Source organism: Anomaloglossus baeobatrachus, chromosome 4, assembly GCF_048569485.1.
Source record: "Anomaloglossus baeobatrachus isolate aAnoBae1 chromosome 4, aAnoBae1.hap1, whole genome shotgun sequence".
In the NCBI taxonomy this organism is placed as follows: Eukaryota; Metazoa; Chordata; class Amphibia; order Anura; family Aromobatidae; genus Anomaloglossus; species Anomaloglossus baeobatrachus.
The window spans coordinates 447,247,411-447,265,330 of record NC_134356.1 but is presented as its reverse complement, the minus strand read 5'-3'; the positions used below and the strand labels follow the sequence as shown (position 1 = coordinate 447,265,330).

The 17,920-nt window shown below is 48.0% G+C and overlaps 1 protein-coding gene across 3 annotated transcripts in view; it reads right to left on the bottom strand.

Moving 5' to 3' along the window:
• HMG20A (high mobility group 20A) overlaps nt 1-17,920 on the bottom strand; it is a 53,383-nt gene that overhangs the window by 10,972 nt on the left and 24,491 nt on the right. For all 3 annotated transcript variants that reach the window (XM_075345572.1, XM_075345573.1, XM_075345574.1), the window contains exons 4-5: nt 405-546; nt 66-281 (exon numbers count right to left, since the gene is read on the bottom strand). In XM_075345572.1, coding sequence (XP_075201687.1) covers nt 66-281; nt 405-546 — 358 coding nt within the window. The remainder of the gene's footprint in view (nt 1-65; nt 282-404; nt 547-17,920) is intronic.

The window sequence follows — 17,920 nt, the reverse complement described above, 5'->3', positions numbered from 1 at the left end:
ATGAACAACTTTCTGGGTGTCACGATTAATTGACAAGATTGTGGTAGACTGTAAAATTAGATTACCTGTTTCTCATCAGCGGGCAACTTGCTCCATTCACTACCCACAATCCTGGTAATTTCTGGAAATGGGACGTCGGGACGCTCCGTTCTTAGCTGCTCTCTTCTCTCATTCATGAAGCGTACATATCCAGTAAGTGGCGCTTTAGGAGCATTATTGTCGCGTGGGCTTCTTTTTCTCTTGCGCCCTTTAGTCCACCCTCCGCGCCGAGGTCTTTGTTGCTGATAAGAGTACAAACAAATTGTCAGGAATACAACTTTACAAACATGACTCCCTCCAATAAATAACATGTATAAGATAATATTGGATTGTTTGTCCTCAGTTTTGTGTTTTACCCCTCTCACCTCTTCCTCTTGTCTCAGTTCTCCACTGTCCAACATTTGCTGTTCCACACTTTGTTGCTGAGCGGAGTTATCCTGGCCTCCTTTCTGAGAGGTAGGGGCATGCGGTGCTCCATGATTCTTTGAGGAGTCAGCACCTTGAGTACTGGCAGACAGGAAACATTACTGTCACAACACACAGTCCCATAGTTTTTTACAGGGACTCTGTCACCATGAAAATGCAATCCAATCTGCAGGCAGCATGTTATAGAGCAGCGGGAGCTAAACAGATTGATATATACTTGTGTGTGAAAAGGTTTAGTATAACCTCAGTTTTAATCACTTAAACCTTTGCTTTTTCTGTGGGTTTTGGTCCAGTGGGCGGTCCTATCAGTGGTTGACAGCTCTCTCTCCATGCACACTTGTGAAAACAAAACTCACAGCTTTGTTTGTACAAGTGTGCATAGAGAGAGAGCTGTCATTCATTGGACCACCCACTTGACCAAACCCCCCAGAAAAAGCAGAGGTTTAAATGACTAAAACACAAGTTATACTGAATATTTTCTCATAAAACTATGCATCAATGCGCCCAGCTCTCCTGTTATAGAACATGTCTGCAGATTGTACTGCCTTTTCATGGCTCCCTTTAACTAAACAGTAAGAGAATAAAACAGCACCACAAACGATAATGAACACACCTACTGACAATGGCCGTCTCGGAGAAAGCAGGCCTTGGAATAACTCCACATTGACACGGATATTTCACATTTACTCCACATTATATGTTTGAGAACCTTTGTAGATGCCGTTGCAGACAAAAGTTTGGAGAAGGACACAAATTTTGCTTCACGCAAATATTGCTCTCCAGTGGTTTTAGGTCTTTTAGTCAGATGTTTCTTGGTTACTACGTACAATTATTATCAGCATTTTATAAGTTTTTACAATTTAATTGACAAATACATCAAGTTTTATACAAAGACTCAATATTTACAGTGTTGACCGTCATTTATCTAGGTTGCTGGAATCAACCCTGGCATGATGGATATCAGCTACTGGGCAAATTCCAGACTGATGGCAATCTATTTGTGACTAATTAGAGAGAAAAATGGGACGGGGTAGTCCAGCATCCGCAGGGAGTACTATAAAGCTCACATTTAATCAGGAATTAGTTAAAAAGAAAACGAGAAATAAAAGCCAACTTTGGCATGGGGGACACCGAGTCTACGTGTTTTGAATCTCAATAAGACTCTTAATTCCTAATAAACGTGAGGTCCAAATTCATACCTGCGGATACTGGACTCCTTTGTCCAATTTTTTCTCTTCTCAGTTGATTAGGCCGGTTCCTTGCCAGAGTTTGTTCTTGCACAGCACCGTGAATTAAATGACAGTAATTCCCATGGAATACTGGTGCGGTCATGAAACCCCCTATTTTTATTCTATTTGTGTTGTCTAATTAGTGCTTGGAGTTAATCACAGTTTCTGTTTTCTTGTTTGTCCACCTGCTTTTTAAAAGGGGTTGTCCGGTGTAAATCCATAAGTCTGCAGTCAGTCGCTATGCATTACTCTGTGATTGCAGACCTATGAATACATCGCACGCACTGAGGATTCTCAGATATCAGAGATTGAGCGAGGTCGCGGCCGTCTAGTTGAAATGTGGCCAAGATTATGTATATCGAATAAACACGGCCACGTGACCGCTGTTCACGGCTCTGAAACCGGCGGAATCCTCACAGCACCCCGTGCGTGCGATGTGAGGATGAGAAGAGTGCACTCAGAGTGACTTAAGGATTTAGACCGGAGAACTTCTTTAATTATAGACTACAGCTTGTCTTAATGGGACTGAGATCTGGGAAGTTTGCTGGCCAATAACCCAAAATGTCAAAGTTTTGCTTTCTCCCCAGATCTTAATCCCATTGAGAACCAGTGGTCAATTCTCAAAGTGGGAGCACAAACAAAAACACAGAAACTGATGAACGTCAAGCCCTGATTAGGTAAGAATAACTTGCAATCATTCGGAATTTGGCCTAAAAGTGCAGAAGTCTTTTAAAATAAGGGTCAACACTATAAATATCGAGTCTTTGTATAAAACTTGATGTATTTGTCAAAAAAAAAAAAAAAAAAAAAAGGTAAAATCTTATGAAATCCTTATTGTAACCATATAAAAATATCTAAAAACAGTACAGCAACAAACTTTTTGAAAACCAAAATTTGTATCAGTCTCAAAACTCTTGCCCATATATGTACATTGCATTAGAATCTGCATTACTGAATGTTTTATGTGTTGTATAGATAGTATGTTGGCGTCATTTTCCAGCAGCAGGTAAAGTGCAATTTAGTCATGTGGACATATAGCGGACCAACAAAGAACAAATGGTGGACTACATAAACAAATCTTGTGTATTAATTCATCACTTCTATAAAACAAACATAAAAAAAATGATTAAAAAAAAAGAAAAAAAAAAAAGAACCCATGAAGAAAAAAAAAGTAAGGCTATGTGCGCACTAGAAAAGTGATTTTTCTCAAGAAGATTTCTTGAGAAACTTCTGGGAGTTGAAGATTACGGCACCAAAATTGCGGGACAAGCGCATGCGGTTTTGCCGCGTTTTCGGTGCGTTTTTGCGGCGGTTTTTCTGCAGGTAGATAAATGGATGGATAAATGGATAGACAGATAAATGGATAGATGGATAAATGGATGGATTACAGCTTTTATTTGTGATGTATGTGATGCCGCACCCCCCCCCCCCCCCACAGTATTTGTGATGGAGCAGTGACACTGTGGGACCTCGGATCTGAGATCTCATAGGGTCACTGCCGGCCGGTGACGTCACGCTATTACCGCTGACGAGGTCGTGTGAGGACATACAAGTTCTCGCAAGCGGTAATGTGATCTGCGTGAGAAATGTCCTGGAGTTACCCGTGCAGCCTCGTACATGGAGCTGCATTGAGCACTCTGTCTCAGACGTCCCAGGATTCAAGCGTCGCCGGACCTCCTGTTTTGGACGACGTCGGACCTGGATGTTTGGGGGGGGGGTGTTAATAAAGGGGCTGTGTTTTATTTCAAATAAAGGCTTTTCGGTGTGTGTGTTTATTTATTATCACTGACAGATTAGTGATGGCGTGCCATAGACGCTGCCATTACAAATTGTGGACTTAGCGGCAGCTATGGGCTGCCGTTAACTCATTCATTACCCCGTTGCCACCGCATCACGGCAATCGGGATGACAGCAAAACGCAGGATAGTGATGAACATTACCGCAGGTAAACCGCGGCTATAACGCACATCATTTGCTACCTGCGGTATACCGCGGAATTTCGCGATTACATTACAGTGAATGGAGTGAAATACGGCAGCTACCTGCGGAAAAGAAGTGACATGCACATTTTCTCAATAAATTCTGCAGAAAGAATGTTCTTGAGAAAAAAAACCGCAGTGTGCGCACAGCTATTTTTTTTTTCCATAGGTTTTGCTGCGAAAGGTCTGCAGAAAGGTTACAAACATTTCTCAAGAATTTTCTGCAGCAAAACCACGGGTAAAAACGCAGTGTGCGCACAAGGCCTTAGACAGGTACTTCATGGCAGCTAGTGCAAAAAAATATAATACAGGTGTCTAGACCTACAGACATAGTAACATATACATTGCATCCCAGAAATGTACACAGAAATGCCTATGCTATATGTCACAGTTTCATTAACCCCTTCAGCCCCAAAGCGTTTTTCATTTTTGCACTATTATTTTTTTTTGCTCCCCTTCTTTCGAGAGCCGTAACTTTTTTATTTTTCTGTCAATCTTGCCATATGAGGGCTTGATTTTTGCGGGACAAGTTGTACTTTTAAATGAACCCATAAGTTTTACCATATAGTGTACTGGAAAACAACAAAAAAATTCCAAGTGTGGAAAAACTGCAAAAAAAAGTGTGATGGCACAATAGTTTTTGGGATATTCTATTCACAGTGTTCACCATATGGTAAAACTGATGTGTGGGTGTGATGCCTGAGGTCGGTGTGAGTTTGTGGGCACCAAACATGAATAGGTTTACTTGTATCCAAGGGGTTAAAAAATCCACAAGTTTGTCCAATAAAAGTTGTGCACGTTTTGTGCCATTTTCTGAAACCCGTAGCGTTCTCATTTTTCGGGATCTATGGCTCAGTGATGGCTTATTTTTTGCATCTGAGCTGATGTTTCTAACGGTACCATTTTTGTGCAGATGCTATGTTTTGATCGCCTGTTATTGCATTTTGCGCAAAACTTGCAGCGACCAAAAAACAAAATGTTGGCGTTTGGAATTTTTTTGCCGCTACGCCGTTTACCGATCAGATTAATTGATTTTATATTTTGATAGCTTGGATATTTCTGAACGCGGCGATACCAAATATGTGTATATTTGTTTTTTTTTTAACCCTTTAATTTTCAATGTGGCGAAAGGGGGGGTGATTTAAACTTTGTTTATTTTTTTATTTTTTAAAACTTTTTTATTTTATTTTACTAGTCCCCCTAGGGGGCTATAGTGATCAATAATCCGATCGCTCTGACCTATCTGTAGATCTCAGCTACAAAGCCGAGATCTGCAGATATGGTGCTTTACTCTCCGTGCTGGCACTATGCCGTCATTGAGAGCAAGTGACTCATGTTAGCTACAGGCGTCCTACCATGTACTACCATGGCAACCACCGAAACTCACGTGATCACGCACGTGACTTCTGGTGGGGGCGGCGGTAAGTGAAAGTAATGGCCGCGCGCATATACATCTAGATTGCCAGACTTTGGCAACAAGATGTAAGGGGTTAAATGTTGCGGGTGGAATGCGATTCTACTCGTAACATGCAGGCACAGATGTCAGCTGTTGAGAACAGTTGATATGTGCGCGGATCTGCCCACTGCAGGGGGCGGGGATTAACCTCACACGATCCATGACGGATATATCAGTCATTGGTCGTGAAGGGGTTTTAAAGGAATCTATCAGCAGGTTTTTCATCTGACAGCAGCATGATATAGGAAAAGAGACACTGAATCCAACGATGTATCACTTAGATTACTGGGTGCAGCTGTTCTGACACAATCAGATTTATTAGATTTAGCCATGCAGCAGAGCTGAGAGAGCTGCCCCTGCCCACACCAGGGTCTCTATAGAGATCGTACATTGACAGTGAGATGTCAATCAGAGGAGGATGTGTGCCAGACTGCAATGCATGTGACATTGCTCAGACTACCAAGATAAGTCCTGCTTGTGTCCTGCTGCTCAACCAAACATAGGAAATAAACAACATATTGGACCTTAACAAGTCAGTTAGCCCTGAATTTTCTTTATTAACCCTTGCACCATGCTGTCTTCAGCTTACATAGCAAAAACCTTCTGACAGATTCCCTTTAATAAAAGAAAAGCACAAATGGTAGAAGGCAATACAAAAGTGATAAACAGAGCAATACACACAGGACCGGGGGTGTCAAATGTGGCAAAAGCGTTTTACTTTATGATACCAGGCTAACTGTCCAGATATTTCTACGAGTATCACGAGTTAGGAATGCGTATTGGGGCATGTTTGGTTGGGGGCTCATTACCCCCTGCCCTTTTTTTTTGTACACTGGTAATGTGTTCCTCTATTTGGCTTTTTTGTGGAGTCTTGTTCCAGGTGTGTGTAAATAATAAGAAGCTACAGTATATGCAGCATAGCCATTTGTGGCTCGCTCTGGTTACATCACGAGTTACTATGTCTGTAGATCTAGGAAATTATAATATATATATACACACATATTATATATATATATATATATATATATATATATATATATATATATATAATGAAGGGAATTTTGTTTACTTACCGTAAATTCCTTTTCTTCTAGCTCTAATTGGGAGACCCAGACAATTGGGTTGTATAGGCTATGCCTCCGGAGGCCGCACAAAGTATTACACTCAAAAGTGTTAAGCCCCTCCCCTTCTGCCTATACACCCCCCGTGCTCCCACGGGCTCCTCAGTTTTGGTGCAAAAGCAAGAAGGAGGAAAAAGAATTATAAACTGGTTTAAAGTAACTTCAATCCGAAGGAATATCGGAGAACTGAAACCATTCAACATGAACAACATGTGTACACACAAAAAAACAGGGGCGGGTGCTGGGTCTCCCAATTAGAGCTAGAAGAAAAGGAATTTATGGTAAGTAAACAAAATTCCCTTCTTCTTTGTCGCTCTATTGGGAGACCCAGACAATTGGGACGTCCAAAAGCAGTCCCTGGGTGGGTAAAATAATACCTCGTAAGAGAGCCGTAAAACGGCCTCTTCCTACAGGTGGGCAACCGCCGCCTGAAGGACTCGTCTACCTAGGTTGGCATCCGCCGAAGCATAGGTATGCACTTGATAGTGCTTCGTGAAAGTGTGCAGACTCGACCAGGTAGCCGCCTGACACACCTGCTGAGCCGTAGCCTGGTGCCTCAAAGCCCAGGACGCGCCCACGGCTCTGGTAGAATGGGCCTTCAGCCCTGAGGGAACCGGAAGCCCAGCCGAACGGTAAGCTTCGATAATTGGCTCCTTGATCCACCGAGCCAGGGTTGATTTGGAAGCCTGTGACCCTTTACGCTGGCCAGCGACAAGGACAAAGAGTGCATCCGAGCGGCGCAGGGGCGCCATACGAGAAATGTAGATTCTGAGTGCTCTCACCAGATCTAACAAGTGCAAATCCTTTTCACATTGGTGAACTGGATGAGGACAAAAAGAAGGTAAGGAGATATCCTGATTGAGATGAAAGGGGGATACCACCTTAGGGAGAAATTCCGGAACCGGACGCAGAACCACCTTGTCCTGGTGAAACACCAGGAAAGGGGTTTTGCATGAAAGCGCTGCTAGCTCAGACACTCTCCGAAGTGAAGTGACTGCTACTAGAAAAACCACTTTCTGCGAAAGGCGTGAGAGAGAAATATCCCTCATTGGCTCGAATGGTGGTTTCTGAAGAGCCACCAGCACCCTGTTCAGATCCCAGGGTTCTAACGGCCGCTTGTAAGGAGGGACGATGTGACAAACCCCCTGCAGGAACGTGCGTACCTGTGGTAGTCTGGCTAGGCGCTTCTGGAAAAACACAGAGAGCGCTGAGACTTGTCCCTTAAGAGAGCCGAGCGACAAACCCTTTTCCAGTCCAGATTGAAGGAAGGACAGAAAAGTGGGCAAGGCAAAAGGCCAGGGAGAAATACCCTGAGCAGAACACCACGACAGGAAAATTTTCCACGTCCTGTGGTAGATTTTAGCGGACGTTGGTTTCCTAGCTTGTCTCATAGTGGCAATGACGTCTTGAGATAACCCTGAAGACGCTAGGATCCAGGACTCAATGGCCACACAGTCAGGTTGAGGGCCGCAGAATTCAGATGGAAAAACGGCCCTTGAGATAGCAAGTCTGGTCGGTCTGGTAGTGCCCACGGTTGGCCGACCGTGAGATGCCACAGATCCGGGTACCACGACCGCCTCGGCCAGTCTGGAGCGACGAGGATGACGCGGCGGCAGTCGGCCCTGATCTTGCGTAACACTCTGGGCAACAGTGCCAGCGGAGGAAACACATAAGGGAGCTGAAACTGCGACCAATCCTGAACTAAGGCGTCTGCCGCCAGAGCTCTGGGATCTTGAGACCGTGCCATGAACATTGGTACCTTGTTGTTGTGCCGGGACGCCATGAGGTCGACGTCCGGCACCCCCCAGCGGCAACAGATCTCCTGAAACACGTCCGGGTGAAGGGACCATTCCCCTGCGTCCATGCCCTGGCGACTGAGATAATCTGCTTCCCAGTTTTCCACGCCTGGGATGTGAACTGCGGATATGGTGGAGGCCGTGGCTTCCACCCACATCAAAATCCGCCGGACTTCCTGGAAGGCTTGCCGGCTGCGTGTGCCGCCTTGGTGGTTGATGTATGCCACCGCTGTGGAGTTGTCCGACTGAATTCGGATCTGCTTGCCCTTCAGCCACTGCTGGAACGCTTTCAGGGCAAGATACACTGCCCGTATTTCCAGAACATTGATCTGAAGCGAGGACTCTTGCTGGGTCCACGTACCCTGAGCCCTGTGGTGGAGAAAAACCGCTCCCCACCCTGACAGACTCGCGTCCGTCGTGACTACTTCCCAGGATGGGGGTAGGAAGGATTTCCCCTTCGATAATGAAGTGGGAAGGAGCCACCACCGAAGGGAAGCTTTGGTCGCCTGAGAGAGGGAGACGGTCCTGTCGAGGGACGTCGGCCTCCTGTCCCATTTGCGTAAGATGTCCCATTGAAGGGGACGCAGGTGAAACTGCGCGAAAGGGACTGCCTCCATTGCTGCCACCATCTTCCCCAGGAAGTGCATGAGGCGCCTCAAGGGGTGTGACTGGCCTTGAAGGAGAGATTGTACCCCTTTCTGTAGTGACTGCTGCTTGATCAGCGGAAGCTTCACTATCGCTGAGAGGGTATGAAACTCCATGCCAAGATATGTCAGCGATTGAGCCGGTGTCAGATTTGACTTTGGAAAATTGATGATCCACCCGAAACCCTGGAGAGTCTCCAGGGTAGCGTCGAGGCTGCGTTGGCATGCCTCTTGAGAGGGTGCCTTGATCAGCAGATCGTCCAAGTACGGGATCACCGAGTGACCCTGCGAGTGTAGGAGCGCTACTACAGTAGCCATAACCTTGGTAAAAACCCGTGGGGCTGTTGCCAGGCCGAACGGCAGTGCCACGAACTGCAGGTGTTCGTTTCCTATGGCGAAACGCAAGAAGCGCTGGTGCTCTGGAGCAATCGGTACGTGGAGATAAGCATCTTTGATATCGATCGATGCAAGGAAATCTCCTTGGGACATTGAGGCGATGACGGAGCGGAGGGATTCCATCCTGAACCGTCGGGTTTTTACGTCTTTGTTGAGCAGTTTCAGGTCCAGGACCGGGCGGAAAGACCCGTCCTTCTTTGGGACCACAAACAAGTTGGAGTAAAAACCGTGGCTCTGTTGCTGAAGAGGAACAGGGACCACCACTCCTTCTGCCTTCAGAGTGCCCAGCGCCTGCAGAAGAGCCTCGGCTCGCTCGGGAGGCGGGGATGACCTGAAGAATCGAGTCGGGGGACGAGAGATGAACTCTATCTTGTAACCGTGAGACAGAATGTCTCTCACCCAGCGGTCTTTTATTTGTGGCAGCCAGGTGTCGCAAAAGCGGGAGAGCCTGCCACCGACCGATGATGCTACTAGAGGAGGTCGAAAGTCATGAGGAAGCCGCTTTGTTAGCGGCGCCTCCAGTGGTCTTTTTAGGACGTGACTTAGACCGCCATGCATCAGAGTTCCCTTGTTCTTTCTGAGACCTTTTGGACGAGGAGAATTGGGACCTGCCCGCGCCCCGAAAGGACCGAAACCTCGACTGCCCTCTCCTCTGTTGGGGTATGTTCTGTTTGGGCTGGGGTAAGGATGTATCCTTTCCCTTGGATTGTTTGATGATTTCATCCAGACGCTCGCCAAACAGCCTGTCGCCAGAAATTGGCAAACTGGTTAAGCGCTTTTTGGAAGCAGAATCTGCCTTCCATTCCCGTAGCCACAAGGCCCTGCGGAGTACCACCGAATTGGCGGCCGCAACCGCCGTACGGCTCGCAGAGTCCAGGACCGCATTAATAGCGTAAGACGCAATTGCCGAGGTCTGGGTGGTAATGGATGCCACTTGTGGCGCGGCCGTGCATGTGGCTGCTTCAATTTGCGCTTGACCTGCTGAGATAGCTTGTAGCGCCCAAACGGCTGCGAATGCTGGGGCAAAAGAAGCTCCGATAGCTTCATAGATGGATTTCAACCAGAGCTCCATCTGCCTGTCAGTGGCATCTTTGAGCGAGGCCCCATCTTCCACTGCAAGTATGGATCTAGCCGCCAGTCTGGAGATTGGAGGGTCCACTTTGGGACACTGAGTCCAACCTTTAACCACGTCAGGGGGAAAAGGATAACGTGTATCCTTAAGGCGCTTAGAAAAACGCTTATCTGGACAAGCATGGTGATTCTGGACTGCCTCTCTGAAATCAGAGTGGTCTAGAAACATACTCTGTGTGCGCTTGGGGAACCTGAAACGGAATTTCTCCTGCTGAGACGCTGACTCCTCCGCCGGAGGAGCTGAGGGAGAAATATCCAGCATTTGATTGATGGACGCAATAAGATCGTTCACTATGGCGTCCCCGTCTGGAGTATGAAGATTGAGAGCGCCCTCAGGATCAGAATCCTGATCAGCTGTCTCCGCATCATCAACCAGAGATTCCCCCCGCTGAGACCCTAAACAATATGATGTCGAGGGAAATTCTAAGCGAGCCCGCTTATTCGGTCTGGGGCTGGGGTCTAAGTCATAACCCTCAGCCTGGGATGTATGAGATACCCCGGGAGGACATTGTTGGACCAACTGAGGGGGGTCAGGGAACAATGATTCAACAGAGTCCCTTTGCTGAGATACCGGCCTGGACTGCAAGGCTTCTAGTATCTTAGCCATAGTCTCAGAGTTTTGCAAACTCAGTCCCCGTCACCTGGACAGTGTCAACAGGTGGCTCCCCCTGGGTCCCTCTTAGCAGAGGCTCTGGCTGAAGAAGTGTCACAGGGGCCGAACAGTGCACACAATGAGGGTCAGTGGAACCTGCCGGTAGCGGGGTCTTACATGCGGCGCAGGCAGCATAATAAGCCTGTGTTTTGGCACCCCTGCCTTTTGTGGGCGCCATGCTATTGTTTTCCCTAAGTAACACAATAGGGTATATAGCCAGAATGAACTGTGCTCATACAGTGTAGAGTATATACTATAAACAAATAATGTATCAATACACTACAGCACCATGGGGCTAGCACCACAGGTGCTGCTTACCAGCCGCCTAAAGCGGTTGTGAGGCCACCAGAGACCGTGTCTGGGTCTCCCAGAGTTTGTCCCTCTCTGCAGCGTCGGAGGAGCTGACAGGAATGGCTGCGGCGTCCTGACGAGAGGAGGGAGCCGTGGGCGTGGCCGAGAAAGTGCGGGAACTGGTGCTCACACTGTGCACAGTGAGGGGGGTGGAGTATGCAAATCATACTCCAGCCCTCAGTGCTGCTCGTTCCGTGCAGCGTCCCGCCCTTCCCCTGCCTGTCAGGGCTGGGGGCGGGAGAAAAGGAAGCTAGGCCGCAAGAAAGCCGGGGACTCGAGTATAAGCATGGCCGCCGTAAAAGCGCGGCCGGCGCCGAAGTCCCCGGCGAACTACAAGTCCCAGCCGCGCCGCAGTTTCCCATGGCAGCGGCGGTTAGCGCGGTAGCCCCTACATATAAACACACTCAGCGACGCTGAGTGTGTAATGGCACAGTTAAACCCGGTCAGCGCCGCGGTCCCCGGTGCACTAGCACACCCAGCAAAGCTGAGGTGTTGCCGTGCGCGGTCCCCACAGGGATACAGAGTACCTTCCAGTAGCAGGGCCATGTCCCTGAACGGTACCCGGCTCCTATCCAGCAGGCTCCACAGGAGTTGTGGATGAAGCACGGTCTCAGTGCCTGGAGACCGATAGGATCCCACTTCACCCAGAGCCCTGAGGGGGATGGGGAAGGAAAGCAGCATGTGGGCTCCAGCCTCCGTACCCGCAATGGATACCTCAACCTTAACAACACCGCCGACAAGAGTGGGGTGAGAAGGGAGCATGCTGGGGGCCCTATATGGGCCCACTTTTCTTCCATCAGACATGGTCAGCAGCTGCTGCTGACCAATCTGTGGAGCTGTGCTGTGCGTGTCTGACCTCCTTCGCACAAAGCAAAAAACTGAGGAGCCCGTGGGAGCACGGGGGGTGTATAGGCAGAAGGGGAGGGGCTTAACACTTTTGAGTGTAATACTTTGTGCGGCCTCCGGAGGCATAGCCTATACAACCCAATTGTCTGGGTCTCCCAATAGAGCGACAAAGAAATATATATATATTTATATATACATTATTATATTATACATAAAAATCACACAAACACACTATATAATTTTTTTTAGATCAATATCCAGCCTCATGTTCAAATTAAAAACCTGATGAAGGATGCTACTGGGAGGCTTTGTGCATACATTGCATTTTGTTCACACTTTTTTCTTGCAGATGTTAACAATACTGCAAGAAAAGACGCATATCCGCAAAGTCTATGAGAATCATCACTTGCTGTGCACACACTGCTTCTTTTTCCTTGCAGAGGTTGTTGCTGAAAAAAGAAGCGGCATGTCAATTGTTTCTGCGTTTTTTTTCCTGCGTTTCTATAATCCCCTGCAATGCTTTATCACTACAATAGATTATAGAGTAGCACTTTGCCTCACACACCGTGCATACATGGTGTGTGAGGCTATTTGTAGCTCAGTAACCCGGGGTCATCATGGTGACGACCCAGGGTTGCCATGGCAGCGAACAGGTCCCTGTGATCGCATTACAGGGACCCTATCACAAGGGAGAGGTTAAAAAGCCAGAAGCAGCATGGGCACCGCTCACCCAAGACAGTGAAAGCCGGGTCTCGGCTGTAACATCTGTCAGGCACTGGGCGGCGAACGCGGGGGTACAGCACCTGAATCTCCGTGATCGCCATGATTAAAGCACACAAAAAAAACCCAAAAAAACAGGAAAACACACGTGAAAAAACGTGCAAACTTAATAAAAAAAATGCGTGTTTTTCAGCTACTTTTTCATGCCAAAATATGCTTTTTTTATGTGCAGAAAAGCACAGAAAAAAGCAACGTGGGCACATAGCCGAACTTTCCCTGCTATCCCAACAAGAAAGTCTTCCCTGACTCGTCCGTTAAGTAAAGTCTGCCAATTGTAAATCTGGTGGGGGGCCGTCCTCCTCAGTTTTTCATCTACAATCATATTCTTTAGACCAGCCGCACTCGATATTTTCACCCATGCATGTTTGACTTTTTTTATGCATTTTTCTAGAAGTGATGAATGAATAAAAATGAGATGTGTCTATTAAGTCCGAGATTTAAGTGGGCTTTACATGCTACGATATTTCTAGCAATTGCTAGCGATATCGTGCGCAAAAGTACCTGCCCCCGTCGTGCATGCGATATCGTGTGATCGCTGCCGCAGCGAACATCATCGCTACAGCAGCGTCACACGCACTTACCTGGTCGGCGGCGTAGCTGTGACTGCCGAACAATCCCTCCCTCAAGGGGGAGGTGCGTTCGGCGTCATGGCGATGTCACACAGCGGCCGGCCAATCAAAGCGGAGGGGTGGAGATGAGCGGGACGAACATCCCGCCCAACTCCTTCCTTCCTCCTTTTCCGGTGAAGGCAGGTAAGGAGATGTTCCTCGCTCCTGCGGTGTCACACACAGCGATGTGTGCTGCCGCAGGAACAAGGAACAACCAACCATTAACAATTTTTGGTTTTAGGACGACCTCTCCATGGTGAACGATTTTACGATTTTCACCACTTTGGAGGACATTTAAGGTCGCTGGTAAGTGTTACACGCTGCGATACCGTTAATGACGCCGGATGTGCGTCACTAACGACGTGACCCCGATGATAAAACATTAACGATATCGTAGCATGTAAAGCCCCCTTTAGTCTGTTGGTGATTTGTTACATCTGTCTATGCATCAGAACCACAAAAAAAAAAAAAAAAAAAGTTCCTTAATGTTACTGTGTATTACTTCCAGAAAAAATGATTTCTAGGATGTGAATGTGGTAACTGTTCATGGAGTTGCAGAGACAGCCTGGAAAAATCAGCTCAGTGTCATCTTTAAAAGCAATATGCCAAGCTTCCTCCATCGCAGATATGCCAGTTAGTCGCTGTCGTCGTGCTCTGAAGGTCCTGCCACTTCTGCTTCTATCTGCTGCACATCAAGCCTAGAGGAAACGGCTGCACAGCAAAGCTAATTCATCAGGTGAACCGGAGAACCTGGCACCAAAGCCATTCATGCTTCGGATGCTGACAAACACAGAAATCAAACACCTACGTAAAAACCAAAACTTGTCTCTCGTACAAACACTCTTCACTATGGCATAAATGAAGCTGGCACATGCAGCGATGGTCACTGGCTGTGAGGACATTAAAAAGAAAGAAATGTGATCCCAGCCTTCAGCCACTTTCACACGCCATTATTTTGCATTGGTGTTAGTAAGTGAAAACTAGGAGTGGGACCAAATCATTAATTCAGTCAGTTTTCTCCATATGTTAGGGCTAGCACACACAGCGAATGTAAATGGAGAGATTTAAAAAAAAAACAAAAAAAAAAAAAACACATGCATTCCACTCGGACCAATATTACTCTATACTGGGACCCCCCTTATAGAGATTTGCCGTGACGGGGCAGGGGGGCTCAAATCATTGATCAATTATTTGCCAAAAATTTCATTGAATTGTCACAGTAGGAATGAATTTGTGAATATTACACTTTTTACCTTCTCATTGTTGCATGTCACTCATAAGCAGTGCTGGCTCCCCTCCTTTTTGCAATATTACTCTATGGGGCCACTCCCAGGAGTGATTTTGTTTTTTCAGCCCTATTTGGCCCTAGAAAACAATCACATCATGCTGCGGATGGAATGTGATCCTGTTTCACTTATACCCATTCAAGTCTATGGGGGCGAGAGAAACATCACACTGCACTCGCATTACAGCGGAGTGCAATAAAATTCTCGCATCAGCTGGCAACGGAGGAAATGGGGAGATAAATCCCTCCCTCTCCTCCGCAGCGCCGGCCCTCCCCTCCTCAGCTGTGGTCTGATTGCAGGATCGGACCACAGTTGCATGACACTCAGCTGTGTTGCGAGTATGAGCCGAGTGTCATTCCAGCACTCGCACTAATCCCCATGTGGCCTCAGCCTTAGACTCATAGTTTTGCTTTTAAATACTGATACAAAATATTGAAAGGGGCCTTGCAGGGATGATTGACCCCGCAGTGGAAAAGGCGGTCATCTACTCATCCCGTCAAAAATCAGGGACTGTAAAAAGTCCTGCTGTGATGGTTTTCAAACAACACAATCAATGCCACTATGACCGAATTTAGTTTTGACAAACCAGCTATTCTGTTTTGTATGCCGAGATCAGTATGAAGTAATGTTACCTTAAAGGGAACCTGTCAGCAGAAATTTTGCACAAAACCTAAAAGATTCCCCCTCTGCAGCCCCTGGGCTGCATTCTAGCAAGGTTCCTGTTGTTATTGTGCCCCCTTTGAGACCAAAGAAGGGAATTTTGTTTACTTACCGTAAATTCCTTTTCTTCTAGCTCCTATTGGGAGACCCAGACAATTGGATGTATAGCTACTGCCTCCGGAGGCCACACAAAGTATTACACTTTAAAAAGTGTAACCCCTCCCCTCTGCCTATACACCCTCCCGTGCATCACTGGCTCCTCAGTTTTGGTGCAAAAGCAGGAAGGAGGAAACTTATAAATTGGTCTAAGGTAAATTCAATCCGAAGGATGTTCGGAGAACTGAAACCATGAACCAAAAGAACAATTCAACATGAACAACATGTGTACACAAAAGAACAACAGCCCGAAGGGAACAGGGGCGGGTGCTGGGTCTCCCAATAGGAGCTAGAAGAAAAGGAATTTACGGTAAGTAAACAAAATTCCCTTCTTCTTTGTCGCTCCATTGGGAGACCCAGACAATTGGGACGTCCAAAAGCAGTCCCTGGGTGGGTAAAAGAATACCTCGATAAAAAGAGCCGAAAACGACCCCCTCTTACAGGTGGGCAACCGCCGCCTGAAGGACTCGCCTACCTAGACTGGCGTCTGCCGAAGCATAGGCATGCACCTGATAGTGTTTCGTGAAAGTGTACAGACTAGACCAGGTAGCTGCCTGACACACCTGCTGAGCCGTAGCCCGGTGCCGCAGTGCCCAGGACGCACCCACGGCTCTGGTAGAATGGGCTTTCAACCCTGAAGGAAGTGGAAGCCCAAAAGAACGGTAGGCTTCGAGAATCGGTTCCTTGATCCACCGAGCCAAGGTTGACTTGGAAGCCTGCGAACCTTTACGCTGGCCAGCGACAAGGACAAAGAAGGCATCTGAACGGCGCAGGGGCGCCGTGCGAGACACGTAGAGCCGGAGTGCTCTCACCAGATCCAAAGAGTGCAAATCCTTTTCACATTGGTGAATTGGATTAGAGCAAAATGAAGGTAAGGCGATATCCTGATTGAGATGAAAAGGGGATACCACCTTAGGGAGAAATTCCGGGACCGGACGTAGAACCACCTTATCCTGGTGAAAAACCAGGAAGGGGGCTTTGCATGACAGCGCTGCCAGCTCCGACACTCTACGGAGCGATGTAACTGCCACTAGAAATGTCACCTTTTGCGAAAGACGTGATAAAGAGACCTCCCGCAGCGGCTCGAAAGGTGGCTTCTGAAGAGCCGTTAGCACCCTATTGAGGTCCCAGGGTTCCAGCGGCCGCTTGTAAGGTGGGACTATGTGGCAAACTCCCTGAAGGAACGTGCGGACCTGCGGAAGCCTAGCTAGACGCTTTTGAAAAAATACGGAAAGTGCCGATACTTGTCCCTTGAGAGAGCCGAGAGACAAACCCTTGTCCATTCCGGATTGAAGGAATGAAAGAAAAGTGGGTAAGGCAAAGGGCCAGGGAGTAAAACCCTTGTCAGAGCACCAGGATAAGAAGATCCTCCAAGACCTGTGATAGATTTTGGCGGACGTTGGTTTCCTGGCCTGTCTCATAGTGGCAATGACATCTTGAGATAACCCTGAGGACGCTAGGAGCCAGGACTCAATGGCCACACAGTCAGGTTGAGGGCCGCAGAATTCAGATGGAAAAACGGCCCTTGAGACAGCAAGTCTGGGCTGTCTGGGAGCGCCCACGGTTGACCCACCGTGAGATGCCACAGATCCGGGTACCACGACCGCCTCGGCCAATCTGGAGCGACGAGAATGGCGCGATGACAGTCGGACCTGATTTTGCGCAACACTCTGGGGAGCATCGCCAGAGGAGGAAACACATAGGGAAGTCGAAACTGCGACCAATCCTGAACTAATGCGTCCGCCGCCAGAGCTATGTGATCTTGAGACCGGGCCATGAATGCCGGGACTTTGTTGTTGTGCGGTGACGCCATGGAATCGACGTCCGGCGTCCCCCAGCGGCGACAGATCTCTCGAAACACGTCTGGGTGAAGAGACCATTCCCCCGCGTCCATGCCCTGTCGGCTGAGAAAATCTGCTTCCCAGTTTTCTACGCCCGGGATGTACACTGCGGAGATCGTGGAGGCTGTGGCTTCCACCCACTGCAGAATTCGTCGGACTTCCTGGAAGGCTTGACGACTGCGAGTGCCGCCTTGGTGGTTGATGTAAGCGACAGCCGTGGCGTTGTCCGACTGGATTCGGATCTGCCTGCCCTCCAGCCACCGATGAAAGGCCAATAGGGCTAGATACACTGCCCTTATCTCCAGAATATTGATCTGAAGGGATGACTCTGTCGGAGTCCAGGTTCCCTGAGCCCTGTGGTGGAGAAAAACCGCCCCCCATCCTGACAGGCTCGCGTCCGTCGTGACCACAGCCCAGGTGGGGGGTAGGAAGGATTTCCCCTGCGACAGAGAGTTGGGAAGGAGCCACCACTGAAGTGACGTCTTGGTTGCAAGGGAAAGAGAGACGTTCCTGTCGAGTGAAG